The 21,750-nt window shown below is 36.2% G+C and overlaps 1 protein-coding gene across 2 annotated transcripts in view; it reads left to right on the top strand.

The window, feature by feature from the left end:
* Positions 1-18,172, top strand: part of WAPL (WAPL cohesin release factor) — a 74,432-nt gene extending 56,260 nt beyond the window's left edge. For both annotated transcript variants that reach the window (XM_074874421.1, XM_074874420.1), the window contains 11 exons: positions 655-882; positions 5,789-5,900; positions 6,910-7,007; positions 8,667-8,743; positions 9,968-10,143; positions 10,454-10,569; positions 11,284-11,445; positions 12,710-12,917; positions 14,087-14,175; positions 15,260-15,355; positions 15,716-18,172. In XM_074874421.1, the coding sequence (XP_074730522.1) occupies positions 655-882; positions 5,789-5,900; positions 6,910-7,007; positions 8,667-8,743; positions 9,968-10,143; positions 10,454-10,569; positions 11,284-11,445; positions 12,710-12,917; positions 14,087-14,175; positions 15,260-15,355; positions 15,716-15,781 (1,428 nt within the window). In that variant the 3' untranslated portion in view covers positions 15,782-18,172. The remainder of the gene's footprint in view (positions 1-654; positions 883-5,788; positions 5,901-6,909; positions 7,008-8,666; positions 8,744-9,967; positions 10,144-10,453; positions 10,570-11,283; positions 11,446-12,709; positions 12,918-14,086; positions 14,176-15,259; positions 15,356-15,715) is intronic.
* Positions 18,173-21,750: the final 3,578 nt, after the last annotated feature.

The raw sequence follows: 21,750 nt of genomic DNA, 5'->3' as shown, positions 1-21,750 counted from the left end.
GATTTGTACCCTGGCTATTTCCAAAAAGCAGAATTCCCCTGGAAATTAAATGTGTTTATGCTGGAAAGGTTTGGGTAAACTATTGACTGACAGACTTGCTTGGCAGAATCAGAATGTATGCCACCAGGCTCTCTCTTCTTCTTTTTTTTTTTTTTTTTTTTCCTTTCCCCCCTCCTCACCCCTCCTCCCCCTTCCATGCAAACACTGTCCCCATGATCTCTATTTTCTGGTGCTGTCACCAGCTTGTCCCACCGAACCAGAATGTTCACCTAGCTTGCCATGTACCCTCTGCTTTTTCACTTTGTTCCCCTGCCATCTGTCTCTTCTATAATTCTGTGTTACTGGAGTTACCTTTCCTTATTCTGTCTGCAGCACTGAGTCCCTTAAAAGTAAAAAGTAAAAAACCTTGCTTTTCTACTGGGGTTTTGTAAATATATTAAGTGGTTTATATCTCAGTTGAATTGGTTAGGAGAATACAGTAGGAACTTCTAGAAGGAATTTGTGTGCAACAGTGAGTACTCGTGCAAGTGCTAGCAAAGATTGGGACTTGTCAGACTTTTTATTTTGAAAATCTTCAGCTTGTTTAATAAAAATGGTAAAAGGTCTGCCTAATGTGATTACTAAAAACTTTTTTTTTTCTTGTCCCAACCCAAGAATTTGTCCCTTTGTACAGCAGCTCTAATGTACATCCTGAGTAGAGATCGTTTGAACATGGATTTAGATAGAGCTAGTCTAGATCTGATGATTCGGCTTTTGGAATTGGAACAAGATGCTTCTTCTGCCAAGCTGCTGAATGAAAAAGACATGAATAAAATTAAGGAAAAAATTCGGAGACTGTGTGAAACTGTTCACAACAAACATCTTGATCTCGAAAACATCACGGTGGGTATCATGCTTTTATTTGAAAGCCTTGGCAGTAGTAGAATGCTTAATAAAATGGAACTTGTAAGCATCATCCTTAATCTCATATCTCCCAGCTAAGAAGTCATGACATTTTGTCTTCCTTCTCTGTATATATGACTGCACTGCAAGTATTTCCTTTGTTAAATTTGAAACTTCCTTTCTAAAAGACTGTTAGTATGATAAAGTTATGATGTTCTTCAGCTGTCTCGTTCACCATTTGCTCCTGCTAAGGGTAGCTAGTTAAAGGTAGCAATTAAAAGCTAGTAACATTTTAAATAACCATGTGTTTAAAGACCACATTTAGATTATTTGGCTCTGTTTCTTTGCCTAAATTTTATATATACATTCACAAACAATAGGGGTTCTTGCATGGGAATAAGAGTATTGTGTGTTAAATAGAAAATGTGGTGCAGGTTCTGCCATTTAAAAAAATTAAAATCTGTCCTACAGAAACTGATTTCTCTCTGCCCAAAGTGTGGTGATAGATCTGCTGATTACTATAAACGTGGATGATTTTTTTTTTTCCTTCCTTTCTCAAACACACTTGTTTTTTATGAATGTATCTTCATGTGCAACAGAGCGAACTGTTTTTGTTTAAAAATAAATTTGGCCATGGTTTGATGCTAGCATCAGGCTAGCTTGAAAAATAAATGGTAAGTTGCAAGTCTTTTTAAGAGTGTATTTAAAGAATTAATGACAGATTCAGTAGATGAGTGGTCATAGATGGCAAAAATTACTAATGTGTTTTTGCTTTCACCATATTTCAATATAACAGATGTTAGTATGATCTCAGTTTTTTAACATCTTGTAATACATTCTTTTAATGTTTTAAAGATTCTTACTAGGTTTTTGCCATTTTTCATGTAGTACTTATATCCAACAGGAGAAGCTTCTGATTTATTGTTTATGAAGTGAGTTTTTTAGAGCTTTATCTCTGCAAGTAATGTTTCAACTCCTGCCAGTAATCTGCAATTAAGATTGTATTCCATTTAGGTTAGATTAAAAGGTTATATGCCTTGTTTAGCTGGCATTTTCTTTTGTAGTTTTTGGGACTTTTTTGTTGATTTAGGAAAGGTTTGGTTTGGGTTTTTTACCAGAATTATAGACATGGAACAGAGCTCTAAATTGGTGTGAAAAGTCAGTATTATGTAGCAGTAGAAAGAGATGAATTTTGAGGGAGGAAGATAATATTGATGAAATAATTCTTAATCTTCGTAATCAGTTTGTGGTGACAAAGGACAATTATTTCTGTTTGGTGTGGGCTTGTTTCCTACGAACTTATGAAACGTGCATGTAGAGGACTTGTTAATTCTTTGGCCTTTGAAATCTGCAAAGAATGAATTTGAGATTATTTTCTCTGCTTTCAGCGTACTCTAAATTCACGATTCAATCTGTGTTGATATCTTCAGATTGTGGCTTGTTCTCTAGGTGGTGATCAGCTAGGAATTGGTATAATCAGTGTCTTATTTCAGTGCTGTTTTGGCACCAAAGGCAGCTCACGTAGCTCAGTCTGTCAGTGCCAGGATATCTTTTGCGCTATAAAATGTAAGAGAGCTCCCTTTATTAAGCATGGAACAGCTGGTACAGGTTCCTCATTGCTAAAGCATCCAGCCACATAGACCACTGTTCTCCTGTTGAGCTTTCTTCATATTCATAATCTGAGCTAGCCTAATGGTTTTTTATGAATTGTAATTCTGTTCTTGTGTTTTCTTAGGCATGGGTTTTAAAGGGACAGGATATATTAAAAGGGACTCTATCTTGCAAGGAAGTTGACCATGAGTAAAGAATATTATCATCACAGGCCATCAGTTTCAACTGTGGTTGTTTTTCTTTTTCCTGAGGCATCTCTATTTCTTAAAATTATGCCAAGCTGTTGTTGTAAATGTGTTGAATACTGTAGTACCTCACAGATGGAAACTGGTTCCTGCCCACCTGCACCATCTAGAAGCAGAGACTATATAGTGTTTAGAGAATATATGCAAGCCAAATGAGATGATTAGTTTCTCTTCCAGTTTATGATAGTAGTAGTGGTAAGTTGAGACAGTAATGAACTTCATATGTAGAAGGTAAAGTTGCTTTCACATAGATCTCTGTCATGAGATATAATAAGTAATTGCTGTTTTATACCAGATGACAGGCAGAAAATGCTAACAAAAACACAAATTCTCTGGGGGTAAAGAGGAGATCTGTGCTTTTTCAGACTCAGACATATCCACTGAGAAACAGAAGGATTGCAGCAGATGTTTTGATAACTCCAGTTTATGCCTAAGCAGTTACACCCTCATTTATTTTGCATCTTGCACAGATCAAACGAAGATACCAATACTGCCTGTCTCTTTGCGCAGACGATGTTTGTGTGACTATCTAGAAGTTAGATTGGCCTAATTTTTGAGTACTCAAACAGGTATTCAAAGGGTTCCATTTCTAGACTGCTATGAACATTAACAATGTAAACCCAGAAACTGAAAAGGGGTTCTCTGTGGTTGAATTTGTTCCAGGATTGTTACTGGTTTAGAAGAAGATAAAACCTGAAGAACTTAGCCTTCCTGTTAGCAAATGGCACTTGCCTGTCAGTCAGCATAGCTGACTTTAGCTGGTGTGTGCAGCTAGCTCCTCTTGGATCATAGTGAAAACCTTCAGAAGTTATTTCTCTTTTCAGTTGGTGAAAGAGGTTATTCTGTTTTTCACTATCAGCATAAGGCTGAAAACTTAAGGAAACCATGTTTTAAACATCTGGTGTTAAAATTTTATAATAATTGGCCTAAAAATCGAATCGAATGGGTTACTTTCCTCAAAGACAAAAGGGTTACAAGGTTTTGATTCATTTTATTTAAAAAAAATAAATTGAAAATTATGTTCTTATGCCCAGTAGTATAAAATAGCAAATTATATTCTCCTGTAGTTTTTTGAAGTCATATTGCCCTTTGGTGGAAGACTAAGCACCCTATTTTAAATACTGCGTGGCCTTTGAGCTTTCAAAGTATTTAGGAAGTTAATTAACTCTTTTGTAGCTGTTGAGATCTCTGAGAAGAATTTTTAATCAGCTTCCATCAATCTAGTTTAGGTTATATACATGATTTCAGATATCCATGTTAGAATATTTTCAAGCTCCATCTATAAAAGTGAAAGGAATAATCTGAAGAGGATGGAAAAGCTTCAGAGAGCTAGAGATCTGTCAAACTGCTGTCTTCAGGTTCTCTCTTCTCCTCCCTCAAAACACTTTCTCATTCGGTTGGCTTCAGAAGGGAAGTTCTCCATCCATTGCTTAAAATATCCTCATCTCCTTTAGCATTATGTTTTTAACTGACAGCTTTTAAAAGTGTGAGGGTTTGGATCTTGTATCTTCCAGTGATGAGATGAACACTCTGTAACCAAGTGTGTTTAGTTTCCCTCTTGTGGGAAGACTCAATGAGTGGCTGGTGGCAATTAAAGGTAGTTACCATTTCCTGGGTGGTGAAACAGTTGCAGGAGTAATTGCAGCTTTGTCTTTGTTTCCTGAGCGATGGGGAATTGAGATGCTGCTGACTCAGGGACGAATGACGTGTTGTAGATTTGCTGCTGCTTGTGTTCTGTTGTCCCCCACAACACTTTCATGACCCAAGGACACTTCCATTTACATTGGAGAGATGCTGTTACCAACTAATGTTCATCAGTGACAGTGTGCTGCGGAGCTCGCTCCTCAAAAACGGAAATAACTAACTTTGGATGGTAACTCTTTATCAGGACTAATCTTCAACTCCCCTTTCCTTTTTGGAAATCAGTATTTTGAAAGCAGGGAAAACAAGCTGAAGGTGTTGGGGGGGCTCATACAGTTTATAACTTGGTTTTCCAAGACAGTGGGGTGTTTGCTCCAGCCTGGTGAGTACTGTTATTCCCAGGAGGTGCTGAGGTTTGACCTGGTATCCTGGAACATGCTGCACAGCTCAGAATAAGCACAGCCTTTCTTTAAGTGTTATATATCAAATGTGTCAGGGAGGAAAGATAACTTGAACGTGATTAAATTCAGTTGGCTTTAATGAGATCTTGTGGCTTCTTCTCTGACTTTTCATTGTTGTGTTTATGTACCATATATGAAATTTTCAAGTTTATAGTAGTCCAGATTTGCCTGTCTGTTTTCCAGGTGTTACAGAAGTCTATACTGGTCACTTTTGTGTAGGTGTAAATTAATACGTATGTATATGTTTTATTATTAATATCTGCCTTTTATTAGAGGCCGTTGGGAAAAAAGTTATAGTCATGACTTCATAAACAGTGTTAGTTTTGGTTAAAAACGTAGCAGGGGATTAACTAAGACAATCGTCTAAAAACCTCTTCAACTTCCATTTGCAGGGAGTAAACTTATCTTTGCTGCTGTTGAATTTTGACATGTATTCCTCTTTTTTTAATTCAGTAAATAGGATTTTCTACAGTGTTTTGGTTTAATTGCTATTTTCTATGAGTTTAAATTTAAAACCACAAAATACCTACGTTAGAGTCAAAAGTATTCTACAAGCAGCAGAGCCGGTGTGCCTGGGAGACAGAGAAGCAGTGTTCACTGTGGCTTTTCTTGGATTTTTTCCTGCCTGGCTGATTTGTCCATTTCCTTCCTCCACTTGTTTCTTTTGATAACAAGAGAAACAGATTAAAGGAGGCTGCTTAGGTTTTCTAAGCTATTAATAAAATCAAGAAAAAGTTGAAAATGCGAAGTGCCTTGTTATCAATACCAAGTAATTTTTTTAAGATACGTGTGTTTTTCAATCTGTTCTTGCTCCCTCTGGTGGTCCTTCTACTTGGAACCTGTAACTTTGTTTTTATGGTTTTTATATGACATGCATTTGCATGATTTGATATATTGGCTACAGCTGCATATGATAATTTCACTAATTCTGGAACCTAACTCTTTCAGACCGGGCATTTGGCAATGGAGACGTTACTGTCTCTCACCTCAAAACGAGCTGGGGACTGGTTTAAAGAAGAACTGCGACTTCTAGGTGGTCTTGATCATATTGTAGATAAAGGTATATTGGAGATGCTGCTTCAACAGTGTGAAAAATCAGTGAATCTTACTAAGATACTCGCTTTTTTTAATGTTCATTTTGTGTGGTTAAAAATAGAAACATCGTGTATTTTTCTGAGCAATGTTAATAAAGCACACAATCCGCTATCAAGTCACTGGGAAATATTAGTGACTTTAATCTGTTGCATGTGAGATTGAAAGCAGTTTTAAGGTTAAACAGAATGCATATAATGTTGCATATAATGTGTGAGACTTAAAAATGGCTTAAGCTTAGAATACAGATTACTGTGTTGTATATCTCTGTACAGCATACTTATTTTAGAGTAAAATCTCCTTTACAGTCTCCTAGAATTATTTTCAGGCCTGATATTTTTTTAACTAAATACCTCAGAGGAAGAAGAAATGGTGGTGGTTTTGTTTCCTTATTTTTTAAAAGATATGTCTTGGTTAGTTTGTTTGGGTTGGTGTTTTGGGTGTTTTTTTTTTTGGATCAGCATCTCACAGATGGGAGAAGGGATATTTTAGAAATGAATTCTTGAGCTGAATAAAGCTTGGTCTTAAGTAAGCAGAGTGGTGGACAAAGGAAAGATTGAAGAAATGAAAGTGTTCAACATGCACACGGTTTCAGATGTATAAAGTGTGGGAGAGTGTGTGTGCTGTATCTTCTTTTTTTCTCCTACAAAACAGTACATTACAGTTAAGGAACATAGTCATGTGCTGTACAATCTCTTCGTTGTCAGTAGAAAATAAAATATACAGATAGGTAATTTGTAGCAACAGTCACAACCTTGTAAAGCCAAAATTTTAAGTGTTTGGTTTTTTTTAATTTATTTGGAGAAATGAAAGATTTTGGAATGCTGATGATGTATTTGTGATTGTTTCCTAGTATTAGAGTTTTGTAAAGTGTAAAACAAGATTGATGGCAACTCTCTGGGTAGCTAGTTAGTTTGTACACTTGGCTTTTTGAAGACCTTACTGATAGTAGAAAACAACTTCTCTTTGTTGTTTAGTTAAAGAATGTGTGGATCATCTAAGCAGTGATGAAAATGAAGAGAAACTGGTTGCTTCATTATGGGGTGCAGAAAGATGTTTACGGGTCTTAGAAAGTGTGAGTATGAGCAGATGCATTGCATTTCTGAAAACCACTTTTTCTCAACCAGACCTTTTAAATGTTACATTCTTTCAATATGTAGTTACATAATAACACTATAATGTTGATTTATTTTTTTAATGGAACACACTAATTTTCTAATGTTTATCAGTGTTCCTGAAATGTTTGTTCGAAAATTTCTTTTACCATTCTGTATGTTTGTTCAGTGTTGCAAGTTTATTTTTGCTAAGAAAAAGTGAATGTAACATGCTTTTTCTTAAGTTCATACATAAAGCTGCTGTTTATGGATGTAGTTTTCGAGGCATGAGTTTGACTCTCTAGCGTGTGTCTAGTAATAACAGATCATTATAGAAGCAATATTTTCTTAGAAGCAATAAATCGGTATATTTTAAGAATTGCTACTTTCAGTCATCAGCTGGTTAACCGCTGAGAGAGAAAACTGCCCTGAAAGTCAGACTAGTCCTGTCATCAGTTGAGCATGTATATTGAGATGGTAAATAATTTTGGATGAGAACTTTGAATGGAAATAAAACACATGGTACTTCTGTAGAGCTTAACTGACAGGAATTCTGAGGATATGCTTCTTTACAATGCCTTGTTTTGCTGACTTTCGTATTTGTTACTAGTGTTAGTCTTTTTGTATTGTGATAGGGTAAGCAAGCAGAAGAGTGTTGTGATGTTTTAGCAATACATCTCCATGCATCAGAAGGGAACGTTCGGTTTCAGGGTACAGCTCAATGAATCTTAATGAACACCTTAAACCCAAGTTAGAAGACAAATAGCTACAGCAGTAACTTGTTTTCTTCACTAAAATAGAAGGACAGACTCAAAGATAGTGTAAAAGTAAGCTAAAAAGTGAGAAAGGTGAACAGTTTCTGAAGTACTAATTCAAGGGTGCTTATGTAAAAACTAATGGCACCTAGCTCTTTACCTGCCTTCTAAACAGCAAGATGAAAATGTTCAGATCCAGCTTCTGCTTTTACATTTCATAGATGGAATTGCTAAGCAACAGAAGAGCAGCCTTGTTTAGTGGTAGAATATTCAAATTTGAACTTGAGGATGGTTGTGATGTAGGAAGATCCTTAGGAACTTGGGAGAGATGACAAAAATCAACACACCAAGTCATGCAAATTCAAGAGAAGAACTTCTACTGTTTCTGAAAATTGATTCTTAATTTCAATCAAGGGAATAGATGAAAAACTTGATTAATTTTTTTTTTAATGGTTGGATGCATAAGCTCACAGAAGTAGAGTTGATCTCAAGTCCTAAAAATAATATTACTTACATAATTTTATTCTGTGGTATATTTTTATATATATTTACGTACACATATATACATACACACATATACATACACACTTGGTACACTGTAGACCCAGGATATAGATTGAGAGCTCTGCTGTGGCAGAACATTCTGCCACATGGTTTCTGTACTTACTGTATCAGGCAAGATGGTTTTATCTTCAGTGCCACAGTGTTGTGTGATTACCTACTAGGTGAAAACTCCAAGGAGATATTGGACATTGATAAGTGAAAGTTTACACTGGATAATAACCAAGAAATGCAGATGTGAATAAAGTGGAGTGCTAGTGGAAGGGAATACTTCTTTTTCAAGGAAAAAAAGTCCCATTTTTAATATTACTTTCTCCTTTTTAGGTAACTGTGCATAATCCAGAAAACCAGAGCTATCTGATAGCATACAAAGACTCGCAACTCATAGTCTCCTCAGCTAAGTAAGTTGTAACAAAATGATGTTTTTGCAGAGCACTGCACATGATAGAGAAAAAAAATAAATAAATTGTTATACCAGAAGATCCCGGGGGGCGGGGGGGGCGGAACAGGACACACACGACACACCTCACAATTTCCACTGTTGGTTTTCTTGAAGTAATGTTAAGTTAGATGATGGTATGGGTAACTACCTGAGTACTACCAAGATGTAGTGCTGCTATTGGTGGTTCTGTAGAAGCTGCAGACTGTGAATTCAGCTCCTTCTGTACGAGGTTAATATGAACACAGAAGAGGGCAGTGGGAAGCTACACTTATTTATTGTGTTTTCATTATGCTTAAGTGTTTACTGAAATAGAACATAACAATTGACAGTGTAGCTAAGAATTAAAATAGTGAAATTCTGTTCTTAGCTGTTCTCCCTGGCAAAGATGCTTTTACAAACACCCCTAACCCGTTTATCAATCTGGGGGAGATCTCAGTTGACTGGCAGAAATTGTATCCCCCTTGTACTGCTCTTCATAAGAGAACAAATTAGGCTGAAAATTGGACTCTGCAGACCTCATTTGAAATTTTATGCTTTTAGGTTAGATATTTTGAGTATTTCTTTAAATTTATTTTAAAAACCCCAACAAAACCACAAAACCCACCATTTACTATGCTATTTAGACCAATATATATTCTTGATGTTCTTAGTTTTGTTTGTAATTGAAGTCAGTGTTCAGACTAATGTCGTGCAGTAGAATCATGCCTGTGGCCCAGTAGTGCTATGAGATTAAGATTGTACTGCTAGAAAGTCACGTGTCATTTATTTATTTCTTACAGAATGGAAATAGCTTTGAGGACAGAACAAAGAACATTTAGATAACTGTCAGAATAATGTTGTGCCTTGATGGTCAGAGGATATGAGAGGCTGGGTTTGTAGGGAGAAGATATCTTTTTGTAAGACCATGTGATGAAGTTGGAAATAAAAATAAACTTTTGCTCTTGAAATCTCAAGCTGATAAAGCTCTACGCCACAAAGCTTTCCTGGTGTTTGTTTTCACAATGTCAGTTGAGCTCATAAAAGATTTTATAGGTGATAAGTTTATTATCTCTCCTGATAGGCTGGGATCTGGACATCAGAAAAATTCTGCATAAGCTCTGTACTTGAGTTTTCTTCCTGTTGAAACATGTAAAAGGTCTTGTATGTTGTGGAGGTAATTTTCTTCTGCATCTTCTCCCTGCAGAGCACTGCAGCATTGTGAGGAGCTAATCCAGCGATATAATCGTGCTGAAGACAGTATCTGTTTACCAGACAATAAGCCTCTGCCTCACCAGAATGTAACTAACCATGTGGGTAAAGCAGTGGAAGACTGTATGAGGGCTATCATTGGTGTCTTGCTCAACCTGACAAATGATAACGGTAAAGCAAACAAAAAAATTTTGCATATTTTGTGCTAAAGCATCAAATAAAGCATTAATATAAAGCCTTTTCTTATATTGATTATGGTTTTTCCATGTACAATGCAATACAAGTGAAGTATGGTAGATGCTTGTTTTACAATAAGCAATCAGTAATTTGCAAATTGGATGAGTAATTGCAAGTATTAAGTGTTAAGATACGTGCTTTGGCTAAGAGTCCTGTTTGTCCTTAGGGCCAAAAGGTTTTTATCAATCTGTTTATGCAAATGAGTATTTTCAGAATTAAGCCTCTAAACTCTTTTTGTTTACAGAATGGGGTAGTACAAAAACAGGTGAACAAGATGGTCTGATAGGCACAGCTATGAATTGTGTGCTTCAGGTTCCAAAGTTCCTACCTCAAGAACAGAGATTTGATATTCGGGTGCTGGTAAGCTGTTGTATGTGTTACATTAATGTAAGATGATTTGTCCCCTTCCTGTGCATTTAACTACTCTTGTTTCACATGAAGGAGCAGCCTCTACAGTTTTCGTTGACCATAACTTAGTGAGGTACTCAAAGAAAGTTTCTTGAAGGATTTGGTGGTTTTGAACTTGTAACCATTTTCCCTGTGTTGGGTGGGAAAAGGTTCACTGCTAGATGAACAAAGACATTTAGCTAAATGAATATGTGAATTATCTAATTTTCAGATATCTTTTCAACTTTAGAAATATGGTGGATGTTATTGTTTGAGATAAAAGCTTTGTCAAATTTACCTCAGCTTATGTAAAATGAGCCTGTGTGGCCTAAATAGCAACAGTGAAATTATGTATGTGAAGGGTCTTTTAAGAATATAAACTGAAGGTTGGACACTTGAATCCCTAATCTATAAATGAAATCTCATCTTTAAAATAATGTTTTCATGTTTGGAACTGGAAAAATGGAGGTTCCTGCATACAAGTTCTAGTATACAGGGATCTTAGTTTTGCCTCATATTTCTTCAAATACTGATTCCTCTGTCTGTTAAACTGTTTTGTAAAGGTGTGTTAGTAAGTTATGTATCCTCAGAAATATAAGGCCTAAAGAAGACATCTGGATAAATGCTTTTTGCTAAATTACCCTTTTTTAATGTGTGTAATCCTCTTTGACTCTCCAATTCTTGCAGGGATTGGGTTTGTTGATCAACCTAGTAGAATACAGTGCTCGGAATAGGCACTGTCTTGTCAATATGGAAACATCATGTTCTTTTGACTCATTCTGTACGGGAGAAGGAGATGATAGCCTAAAGATAACTGGACAGATTGATGCTGTTCAGGCTTTAGTGCAGGTAAGAAACGTGGTTTTCCTGTCATAGTTACCATTTCTTATTATCAGACTGTCAAGGGAGAAGGGAGAACTCAGCAATGAAGATTTGTCAGAATTTTTTTCTGGTTAGTATTTTGAGTAATAGAGCATAGTAGGGGAAGAGGGATGCTACTCACAATTTTGACTTTTCCAGTACTGTCCATTACAGAAACAGCTTTCCTGGTACAAGACAGTGGTATCATTATTACAGATACCCAAAGGCTGCTCTCATGCTCTGTGAAGCTTTCTTGTTCCTAAATGGTTTACTTCTAGTTTCATTTTAAACCAGCTGTAAAAATTGTAAGCTACTCTTGTCTTATATAATTTGCTTCCATGGATTATTTTTTTAAGTACTATCTTTTCGGGAGCTTGCAACTTATAAATTAGAAAAATGAAATATCATGCTTTAAAGAGCAATAAAATATGTATGTAATGATTATGGATGTGAAACAGCATTCTTAAATGCTTTATTGACTACCTCTTTACAAAAAAAAGAAATCCACCAATAATTTTTGTGAATTACTTCCACCATACAAATTAAAATAAAGAATTGAAGGGAAATTGCAGCAGCCTTTTTATTTCAATAGAGATAACTTTATGGACCCCTTTTAGCAGTTCTTCTGTTTAACTATGTGAAATAACTGTCCAGCAGCAGACCCAAAAAAAGTCAACAATAAAAATCATAATGTTAAATATCTTAATGTATACAGGTTGGCAAAGCAATATTTAAAACTGGTGGTTGTATGGTTTGGGAAATAATTCACAGGATGTAAGTGCACAATATGAGATTGTTGGTTCAGTCATATCCTTGATAAGTCACTTTAAGTTATTCTTCAAATTTTTGCTTTTTACATAGCAAGGGAAAAGCTAAGAGAGCAAAGAGGGGACAGCTAACATGAAAAGAAAATGTGGATTGGTAGAGAACAAAAACGGACAGGAAAATATGGCAACTTTTAGTCTTCAAGCTGTGTCTCAAAGAAAACAATTAAACATTTATGATGCCCAAGAGGAGCCTGCCAACTAGTTCAGCACTGGGGATGGAGGGGGCCTTTTCTGTAGAGCACAGCATTAGTGTTGGGATAAATTATATTTTCCTTTGAAGAAAAGAAGGCCATTGTTAAGAAAAGTATTGAAGACTAACTGTATTAAGGGCTGAACTGTGAAGGGGAAATAAACTTTCAAGTATTAATTCAATGTGTTTAGGGTTTAATTTATAAAAGAAATCCTCCTGAAATTTTCCCCATTAGCTATTTCTTGAGCGTGAGCGAGCGGCACAGCTGGCCGAGAGCCAGACAGACGAATTGATTAAAGAAGCTCCTACTGCTCAGCATGATAAGAGTGGGGAATGGCAAGAGACAAGTGGGGAGATACAGTGGGTCTCCACAGAGAAGCCAGATAGTACTGAGGAGAAAGATAAGAAGGAAGAAGATGATGAAGAACTTGATCTTAATAAAGGTACGTTGTCTGGTTGTGATGAGCTCAGAAAAGGCAAAGAACTCTGATTGCATAAATATTCCCACCTTGTCCCCTGCTTCCTAGCTATGTGCAGTCTCTTGGGCTGAGATTGCCTCAGCATATCCCCCAGGTGAAACTGTTACAGATCATAAGTAGGAGTAGTTCAGAGCTGAAGCATGAGAAGTGGAAGAATTTATGCTACTTTTTATTTTCTTACGAGTACCTTCTATCAATTCCTTCTCTTAAAAAAAACCCAACAAAACCCAAACTTTTAAGGGACATTATGTGTAAGAAATATTCGGAAAGGGATGGCTTTTAGGCCTTTATCATGTTCTTCTGAAACAGTACTTAAAAGTTATCTGACTTAATTGTGGTTTTGGAGAGTATCATGACTCATTCTTGTTTCATGCTACTTTTAGGGGTTTTTTCCTCCCCTCCCTATTTACATGTGTACTTCTTCTGTCCCCCTCTTCTTTGTGTCCGAGTCCTTCTCACTCCATCGGTGGTATCTCAGGTACCTGTGTAATGCCTTGGTGTGCTGCATCTTCAATAATCTGTTCCAGGAACTTGAGTATCTCTAAGCTGAGTTATGTAGTTTGTCTCTGGAAGTTATATCAGATCTGAAATATCAGTCCTTCTTTAATCTTCTAATAGTGTTTTCATCTTCTAATAGTGGGTGTGGTATATTACTTTCCCCAACTTCGCTTTATATCCTTTCTCCATTTTGTAGCTCCCTCAACTGGTGTCTGCAGCTATTTGTGGTTTGCCCAAAAATGCTGTCATTAGCAAAAAGTGCTATATCTGTTATCCTTAATACAATAAATATCTTGTGCTGGAAGTCTTACTGGCTTATAGTATCACATGAAACATTATATTTGTATTTTGGTGTGTTAAGCATACAGTTTGCACATTAAAATGGCAATTAATAAAATACTGTACCACGTAATGAGTTGAAAGTGAATGAACACCGTTTTTCTGTTCAAGAACGTGCCGCTGAGTGAGTAAGTACAGAGTTTCTCTGATTCTTGCCTCTGAAGTCTCAGTCCAAAAGCTCATTTTGTTTGAGGAAAAAAGAATTCAGAAAAGTGATAATGAAAGATTGTATTTGAAGCAGTAAAAGATACCAGCTGCTCGGAGAATACAATACACTCAGTTGTCTCTTTTTACAGCTCTTCAGCATGCTGGGAAGCACATGGAAGACTGCATTGTGGCCTCATACACAGCATTGCTTCTAGGCTGTCTCTGCCAAGAGAGTCCAGTAAGGGAATACATTGTCAATAACTTGCTGTTAAGTCCAGTACAATTTTTAGTGAAGCAATAATTTGCAGTATTGAAATGGGTTTATTAAATTAGAGCTCGATGTGAGCTAGTACATTGATGAAGCTACACTGATGTGTATAGTTTTCTGACAAGTTGCCAGAGGTGTTCCATCCAAAACAAATTTTCTGAATGTCAGTGTTTGTCAAAAACAGTTGGAATTGAATATTTAACCTCTTCCACCTCTCTCCCCCTTGCTGTTAGTCTTAGCCACCAAGTGAACTTCCTTTTGAAAGGCAAAGGAAAATTGATTTGCCCATTGTACAATGATTTTTGCTTTATTTTTCATAGTTTCCATAAGCAAACTAACATCAGACTTGTTTATTCTTTTTTATCATTCTGCTTTATTTTTTTCTCCGTTGAAATTACATGAAATTGTGTATGTGTCTGTTAGTTGAGAATGATTGCCTCAGATTGGAAATACATAATAGAAAGCTGAAGTTAAAACTTAAAAATATGGAACACTTAATGGCCAAGAACTTCATAAACTCTCCTGTCAAATATATGCTCAGATGCAAATTAGGTTCAAGACCTGCCTTCAGGCATGTCTAAATTTACCATGATGACAGAAATGGTCTTTAACGTGCTGTTTTGTTCCTTTTGACTAATTAACTTATGTATGATTCTAGTGTTTGGAATGATATGGACAATAAGTTCAATAATTCTCAACCCTTAACAGTTACAAAGGGAGATTCTCTCCATGTCAGGAGAGTAATCAGGTGGGGTTTTTAGTGCTTGATAATCTTGTGGGTCCTGGAGAGGTCTGATGGTGGTAATGATCTTTAATGAGGAAAAAAACCAAAACCACCAACAACAAGATTTTAGCAATCGTTGTTTCCTAGAAACATAAGCACCATAAACATACGAGTATTGCTTAAGAGAGGCTTAAATCATAGAGACGACAGCAGAAGCCATCTTAATGATGCTATGAATATACTTGTCTTACTGCATCCTACATGCAGAGTATTATAGTTCTGTGTCAGAAAAATATTTCCCAAATTAAAATAGATTGTTTTATTTTTTAGATCAATGTGACTACTGTGAGGGAGTACTTACCTGAAGGGGACTTCTCGATAATGACTGAAATGCTCAAAAAGTTTCTCAGTTTTATGAACCTTACTGTAAGTAATACATATTTTAAGGATGTATAATAGATACTTTTGTAATTGTGTTTTCTGTTAATAGTCCATACATTTTTAGAAGCATTTAACATTTTTCAGTTTGTGTCTTTAGATTTTCTGTTTTTAAATACTGAAAACCTGTTTTTCATTATTTTGGTAGTAAATGGAATGAAGCTACTTTCATTCCACTTGATTGTGACTGGTCAGGAAAATATTTCTGAATCCTCTGCCTGAACCTAATAGCTTTTACTGATATGGAATTCTAAATATTAAAATTCTGAAATAAGCATAGCTCTCAAATATTTTAAAGAGGTATTACAAATGCTTGTTTGTTACTTCTGTTTTCTATTACATTTCCAGTGTGCTGTTGGAACAACAGGCCAGAAATCTATCTCTAGGGTGATTGAATACTTGGAACACTGCTAGATACTTAACTTCCGCTGCAGGCACTCTAATGCTGGAGCTACCCTTAGACAAAAGAAGAAGTCATGAAAGAAGTCCTTGAAGGATATACCAAGAGCATTCATCTGTGTCATTCGTGTTCGGATTTTTAAGGCTACCTGGTCTCTTAACCATGCATTCAGCATTTTCTAAAAGACAGTTACTACATCAATCTGCAACTATCAAAAATGAGGGGAAAAAGGTTCTGAGGAAAGTAAATAAAGAAACCATGCTGTTTATGATGCAGTGCAGTATTTAAACATTTTTTGGCAGGGTTTACCCTCCCTATCTTTTTTTCTTGCTTTGTTCGTGACAATTTCAAGGGGAAAAACTTGCTGCTGATAGTGCAACTGCTGTTTACTGTTGAGCCACTGTTTCATGCCAGCCAGGTGCAAAGGCAGCTTAGCTACTGAGGTATCAAACAAATGTTCTAATAAAGAAGTTCTGGACAGCAGCACCGCTCCTATTTGAGTTTAATTTGCTCTTGCTTTTTTATTACTAGATTATTCCAAAATCATAAAATATAAATTTTTAAATACTTTTGTGATTTTAACTACTGTCTATATTTAAAATTTGTTGGAATCCAAAGAGGCGAGGATTGGATAGTTTATTTTTTATACTGTTTTGATTGAAATTAGGTTGTTGAACTATTTCTCAGTTCTAAAAACTATCATGGCCCATGTACTGTAAACTTGATAGACCATAACACTTTGTAGTTCCAAGAAGCATGCAAACCCATAAACACACAAAGCCATTTGAGGGTATGTTATCCACAAAGAAATAGTAACTGTAAAAAGCTGTGCCCTGTTTAAAAAAAGAAAGAAAAAAAAATTTAAAAAAAAAGATACTCAATCCCAGGGTAGTTTACACTTCTAATAAGCAAAAACTTTGACATGCTGTTTTAATTTGTTTCAAGGAAGCACTCAAGATGTATTTTATACTGCTCAATACAAAGAATTTGGATGTTTTAGGGGGAAGAATTTTAAAGAAGCTAAAACACCAATGGGGATTAATGTTTCCAGCTGACATAATCTTTCTATTTCATTCTTCTGTAGTATGACAAAGTTTAAATGCATACAACACAAAGCCTTAAATTGCTGATATAGCTAAGATTTTGTTCAGTCTGAGGTCTAGTTCACAGCAAAGCATTGTGTTTGAAGACTTAAGTGGAACAAAGAATCCCAGAAAATACATTACTTTTTTTAACATTTTTTTTCTTGCACTCATTATTCAGACCAGCAGAATTGGTAATTATTTTTATTAAGGTGGTCTTGAATATTTGCAGACTGTTCTGAGATCTGCTTCATCGACATTTTTAAATACCTGTATAGGTAGTTACATCATGTTATTCCATTGAATTTGTAAAACTTGAAGCCATAAAAATATTAGTTCTGTGTATAATGAGGGGGAAATAACAGGAAATCTAACCTGCTTTTAGATCTTGTGTTATCTCCATGTATAAAGTTAAGAACTCGTGCTTTTGTATCAGTGCCAGCTGTAAATTTTTTACATACAGTGGCTGCCTTCTATGTCTTCCTATTTTTGATAATGCAGATTGTTGGGAATTCTGTAAGGAAGTAACTGATTAGCGGCAAAAATCCTATGTTGGTCATACTTCTTGCGTTTTCTCTCATCACCTTCTAAAACTTAGTGTATCAGTGTAACTTAGAAAAGTGTTTGATGTTGTATTCCCCTTTGTTTAAAAAAAATAAAAATTCAGTATTGAGAGAGAGAAACTGTATATAAATGATCTACATCAAGAGGAAATTATTGACTATTTTGCCCATCTAGTTTTCTGATTTTAGAGATTTTCACTTATAATGGGATTTCAAATTAAATATGTAGTTTTCTGTGGAGAGATGTCAAGAGAAAATAAAATACTGATGTGATGATGGGGGAAAGCAGGGACAACTACCTTTCTTTGTTACACTGGTAATTGTTTGGGAATTGATTTACCTCAGTGTTTAACAGTTTTTTTCAAATGTAACTAATTGTCAAGCACTGACAAATGCAGATTTTTTTTTTTTTTTTGAGGGTGGGGGGAGAAATCACCCTGTGAACTGCAGTGCATTTTTGTGTGTTAGACCCTCAAATAACTCTGCATTAAAGGGTACTTGAGGCCAACTTGCAAATTAAAGTTTTAAAGTAACTTTTTTTCCACTGTAAATATTTGTGTAAATACTCTCAATTGGAAATTAGAACAGTAGAGTACTTTTCTGAATCCAATCCTATTTTTATTTTATACAGTATTTCTCAGCTGTGATCTTTGGAGCAAAAGCCAACGGCAGGAAAAATAGTTTGTACCAGTTTCATGAAGTATGTCTTTGGGTTTTTGTAAATAATTTTAACTCAAATAAAATTGCTACTTTCAATACATATCTTGTCTTTTAACATGCAATAAAACACTCCTCTGAGTGATTGCAGAAAGCAGGCAGTGTCAGGTAAATTGTTAAAAGAAAAAAAAAAAAAGAGGAGGAAAAAAATAGTAGAGGAGCATCCTGAAGGTAGTGCTCTGTTTTTCACTGGTGTGTTGGGACAACGAAATTCAGTGCCTGGACCTGAGGCTGTGGTCAGTCAAACCAGCTAAGCCTTGAAATTTTCTGGAGACGATGTACTCGATTTGTTGATGCATTTTGGAGTTCTCCACACAAGCTGCTATTGATCTTTCAGCTGAAGGGGCATGTAACAACTCTGAAGAGCTGTAGTTAGAATAACAAAAATACCCTAAAGCATAGGGAAAATGAGACAGTTCTTGTTATGGTGATGCTTTTCACATCATGGAGGATGTCAGTGTCTTCTTTCTTCAGCAAAAACTGAGAAAATTACCATGAGCATTGCTCTGTTTCTCTTAATATGAATGATGCTTTAATTTCAGGATGGATTTTTTCCCATGGATTTTTTCTTAATTGATACATCTAGATACAGGTACATTATACAGTAATTCATGAACTCTAAAGCTAGTTGAATGTGATGTGTCGTCTCATTGCCACTTTAACAAGCATCAGCATAATGTGACTTTATTTCTGTGCTGTAAAGGGATGTTATTGGAGTTTGAGATATGGAGAAGTATGTTAGTATGTGGTGCTGTAGGAGGCAAATACAGGTTTATCTAAGCAAATGTTTTCCAAAAAAGTAACATCTGGTAAAAGTATTTCTTGGTTATTTTGTTGGTAGATATGTAATAGAAGCGTTATGTGTGGATGCTTTGAGATGACATCAGCATTTTCAGACTAACAGGACAATTGTGAAGCTTCTGTAGAAGATGTGGGAGTTGTAACCTTTCACATAAATTATTTCACTTTCAGACTGTTTTGAAATGCATGATTTGCATAATAACAAAGTGATCTGGCACGATGTGTACAGCACTGATTTATCAGAAGCTTTATGTAGAAGCAGGTGGTGGTGCTGGAGATGATTTCTCAAGCTGGCCTAATGGAGTTCTTATGCTGTCAGCAGATCGATCGCGTCTCTCTGAGCAGAAGACTGGGCAGTGATCACAAAGGTATATATAAAGCCTTCGTTCTTCCCCCTGAGCTGAGCGTCTGTGCCAAGCGTGCGGCTGGAGCAGTGCGGTTCTGCTAGGGAACGGAATCAGCACTGCACGGCCACTTCTGGGGGCACAAGAAGATAGTGGGAATTCTCATCCCGATTTTAGGGTGTTACATTTTTCTTTAACTTTTTCTGTAACAATATCCTAACCATGAGTTCTTGCTTTTAACCACATTTTCAGGCTCTCATACCTCACTGAATTGATAAAGATGTTTTTGGTGTCAGATGCACTAGTGAGTATTCTGTCTTCCCTCATTTTTCCTTTCTGGACGTCAGTAACTTCTCCTTTGAGTAAGCAGAAGTCAAAGCATATTTGGTTAGATGGGGCTATTACCAGGCAAGCCAGCGTGGCTTTTTCAGTAAAGTGTTTTTTTTATCAATGTGGTACTTTTATTGTTTAAAGGGCAAGGAAAACAAAAATGTGTATTTGAGTTCAAAAGATAAAGAGGACTTAAGTAGCTGCCATACTTCTGCATCAAGCCCTTCCTTATAGGATGGCTCACTAATTGGGTTTTTGAAGATAATGAGATTGGAATTTGCCCTGAATCCTGCTAGACAAGTGTTTTCAAAACCAGGCCAATGTAATTCTTGATACTGCTGCTTCTCCTTTTCTGTGTAATATGTTAATTCACCTTTGGGTAAAGGACACTACTGGATTCTTTTAACTGTGTGGAACAGAAGCCATTCATACATATTCTTTTTTTACCTGCCCTAAAGGTCCCCTGTCTAAGGGACTGTAATTTATTAAGACGTTTGCAGCATCAGTAGGTACAGATAGTCTTACTGTAAATAAAAGTGAAACCATTATAAATAATGCAACTGCTTGAAGTGCTTGTCCAAGGGTAGATTGATTTACTAATGCCACAAGGATCTTTATTCCAACTGTGAAAACTGAACTTAATTTGCAGCTATAGGTTAAGCCTCAGGTTGCTGTGCGTGGTACGGTTGGTCTGTCTGTGACAACAGGCACTCTGGTGATGCAGAGGATGTAAGGAGCCCTGGAAAAAGCAGTCCTGGCTGTGAGGAAAGGGAACTATTCGGGGGACTGCCTTACATTCGAGAGACAGGCATGTTCATATCTTTCACCTCCTGTCTTCCAGAATGTATCTTTTAAGTCTCCTAACCCCCAATTCTTGCTACTACATGTTGAACTTCCCTTTCATCAGCTTAGAGGAGTAAAGGCCAAAGATTTCTTGAGATGTGTGGAAAGCGAGATTACTAAAGTGTACCTAATCCTTTTTATGCCCATGGCGTTGACTCAAAGGTCTAGTCTGTCTTAGGTGGTCCAAAGTTTAGAGGAGGGTTCATTGTTGGATAAATATTAATTTAAAACATTAAACTTCTGCAGAGTAAAATTAGGTGACCTAGAAAAGAGGACACTCTTTGGAGTAAAGGAAAGAATAACAGGAATTTTATTTAGATTTACTGTTTAGTGTGGGAAATTTAATTTTCCTGTATTATGACAAAAGATTTAGTTGTCTCTCTGCATTTAGTTTATTTTAAAGTGGGGAGGAAGAGTGTTAGCCTGGAGTATGGAGTGGATTAAATGATTTTTATTCCACCTGTAAAGCTGACCCTGTGATTGTGTCCTAGAACAACAGTTTGGTGTTGGTCAAGTGAGTAATAATAGTTCATGCATGTGTTGCTCTTTTCCCTGAATTTTCTAGCTCTGTCACTTTACACTCTTAAGAGCATTAAATGTATTTTCACCACTGAAAATAAGGAATAGTGACACTGAAAAGAGGAGAAAGATTTGAGTCAAAGGTGCACAAAAGAGTTTGTTTGATTGTGGTGATGAATATTTACTGCCTGGATAAATTTTTCTGTTAAAGACCTAAATCGGACTTCTTCACCGGGTTCTGTTTTCTCCCTCAAATTCACTGATGTGTAATCAGAAGAAACCAAAACTTGAGAAAAGCTACAAGGGCTACAGTTTGTAAGAAATAAAAAAAAAAAAAAAAAACCAAAAAACAAACAAACAAAAAAACCTAGAAATAATTCTACTTTTTTTCCAGCCAGTAAGTGACCAAAGAAAATGTATTTAATTGGCCTGTTTGATGGGAGAAGGACTTGTGAATGTGGCTGTGATATATGTCCTAGCGACAGTTGCTACTGTTTGGTTTCCTTCTGCATTACAGTATTCTGCTTGGTGGAAAGCAAACCTTGATGAAAAATATGTGGAAATTATGTATGCACGCACACACACATATCTATATATATAGTTATTTTGTTCTCTGCTGTTACCAGTACCTAATGCATGAAAATCAAGGTGAAGGGCATTACTGCAGAAGTTTGAATGAGAAAGGAAAGGAAGGAGTGGCTTTTGCATCAAATGAGACCATTGGGGAGCTCTGCACACACCTTACTGCCTCTGGGAATGATGCCAAAGTTGTGGAACTTTGGCT

The sequence above is a fragment of the Strix uralensis genome, chromosome 7 (genome assembly GCF_047716275.1).
Source record: "Strix uralensis isolate ZFMK-TIS-50842 chromosome 7, bStrUra1, whole genome shotgun sequence".
In the NCBI taxonomy this organism is placed as follows: domain Eukaryota; kingdom Metazoa; phylum Chordata; class Aves; order Strigiformes; family Strigidae; genus Strix; species Strix uralensis.
This window is presented reverse-complemented; position numbering and strand designations above follow the sequence as displayed.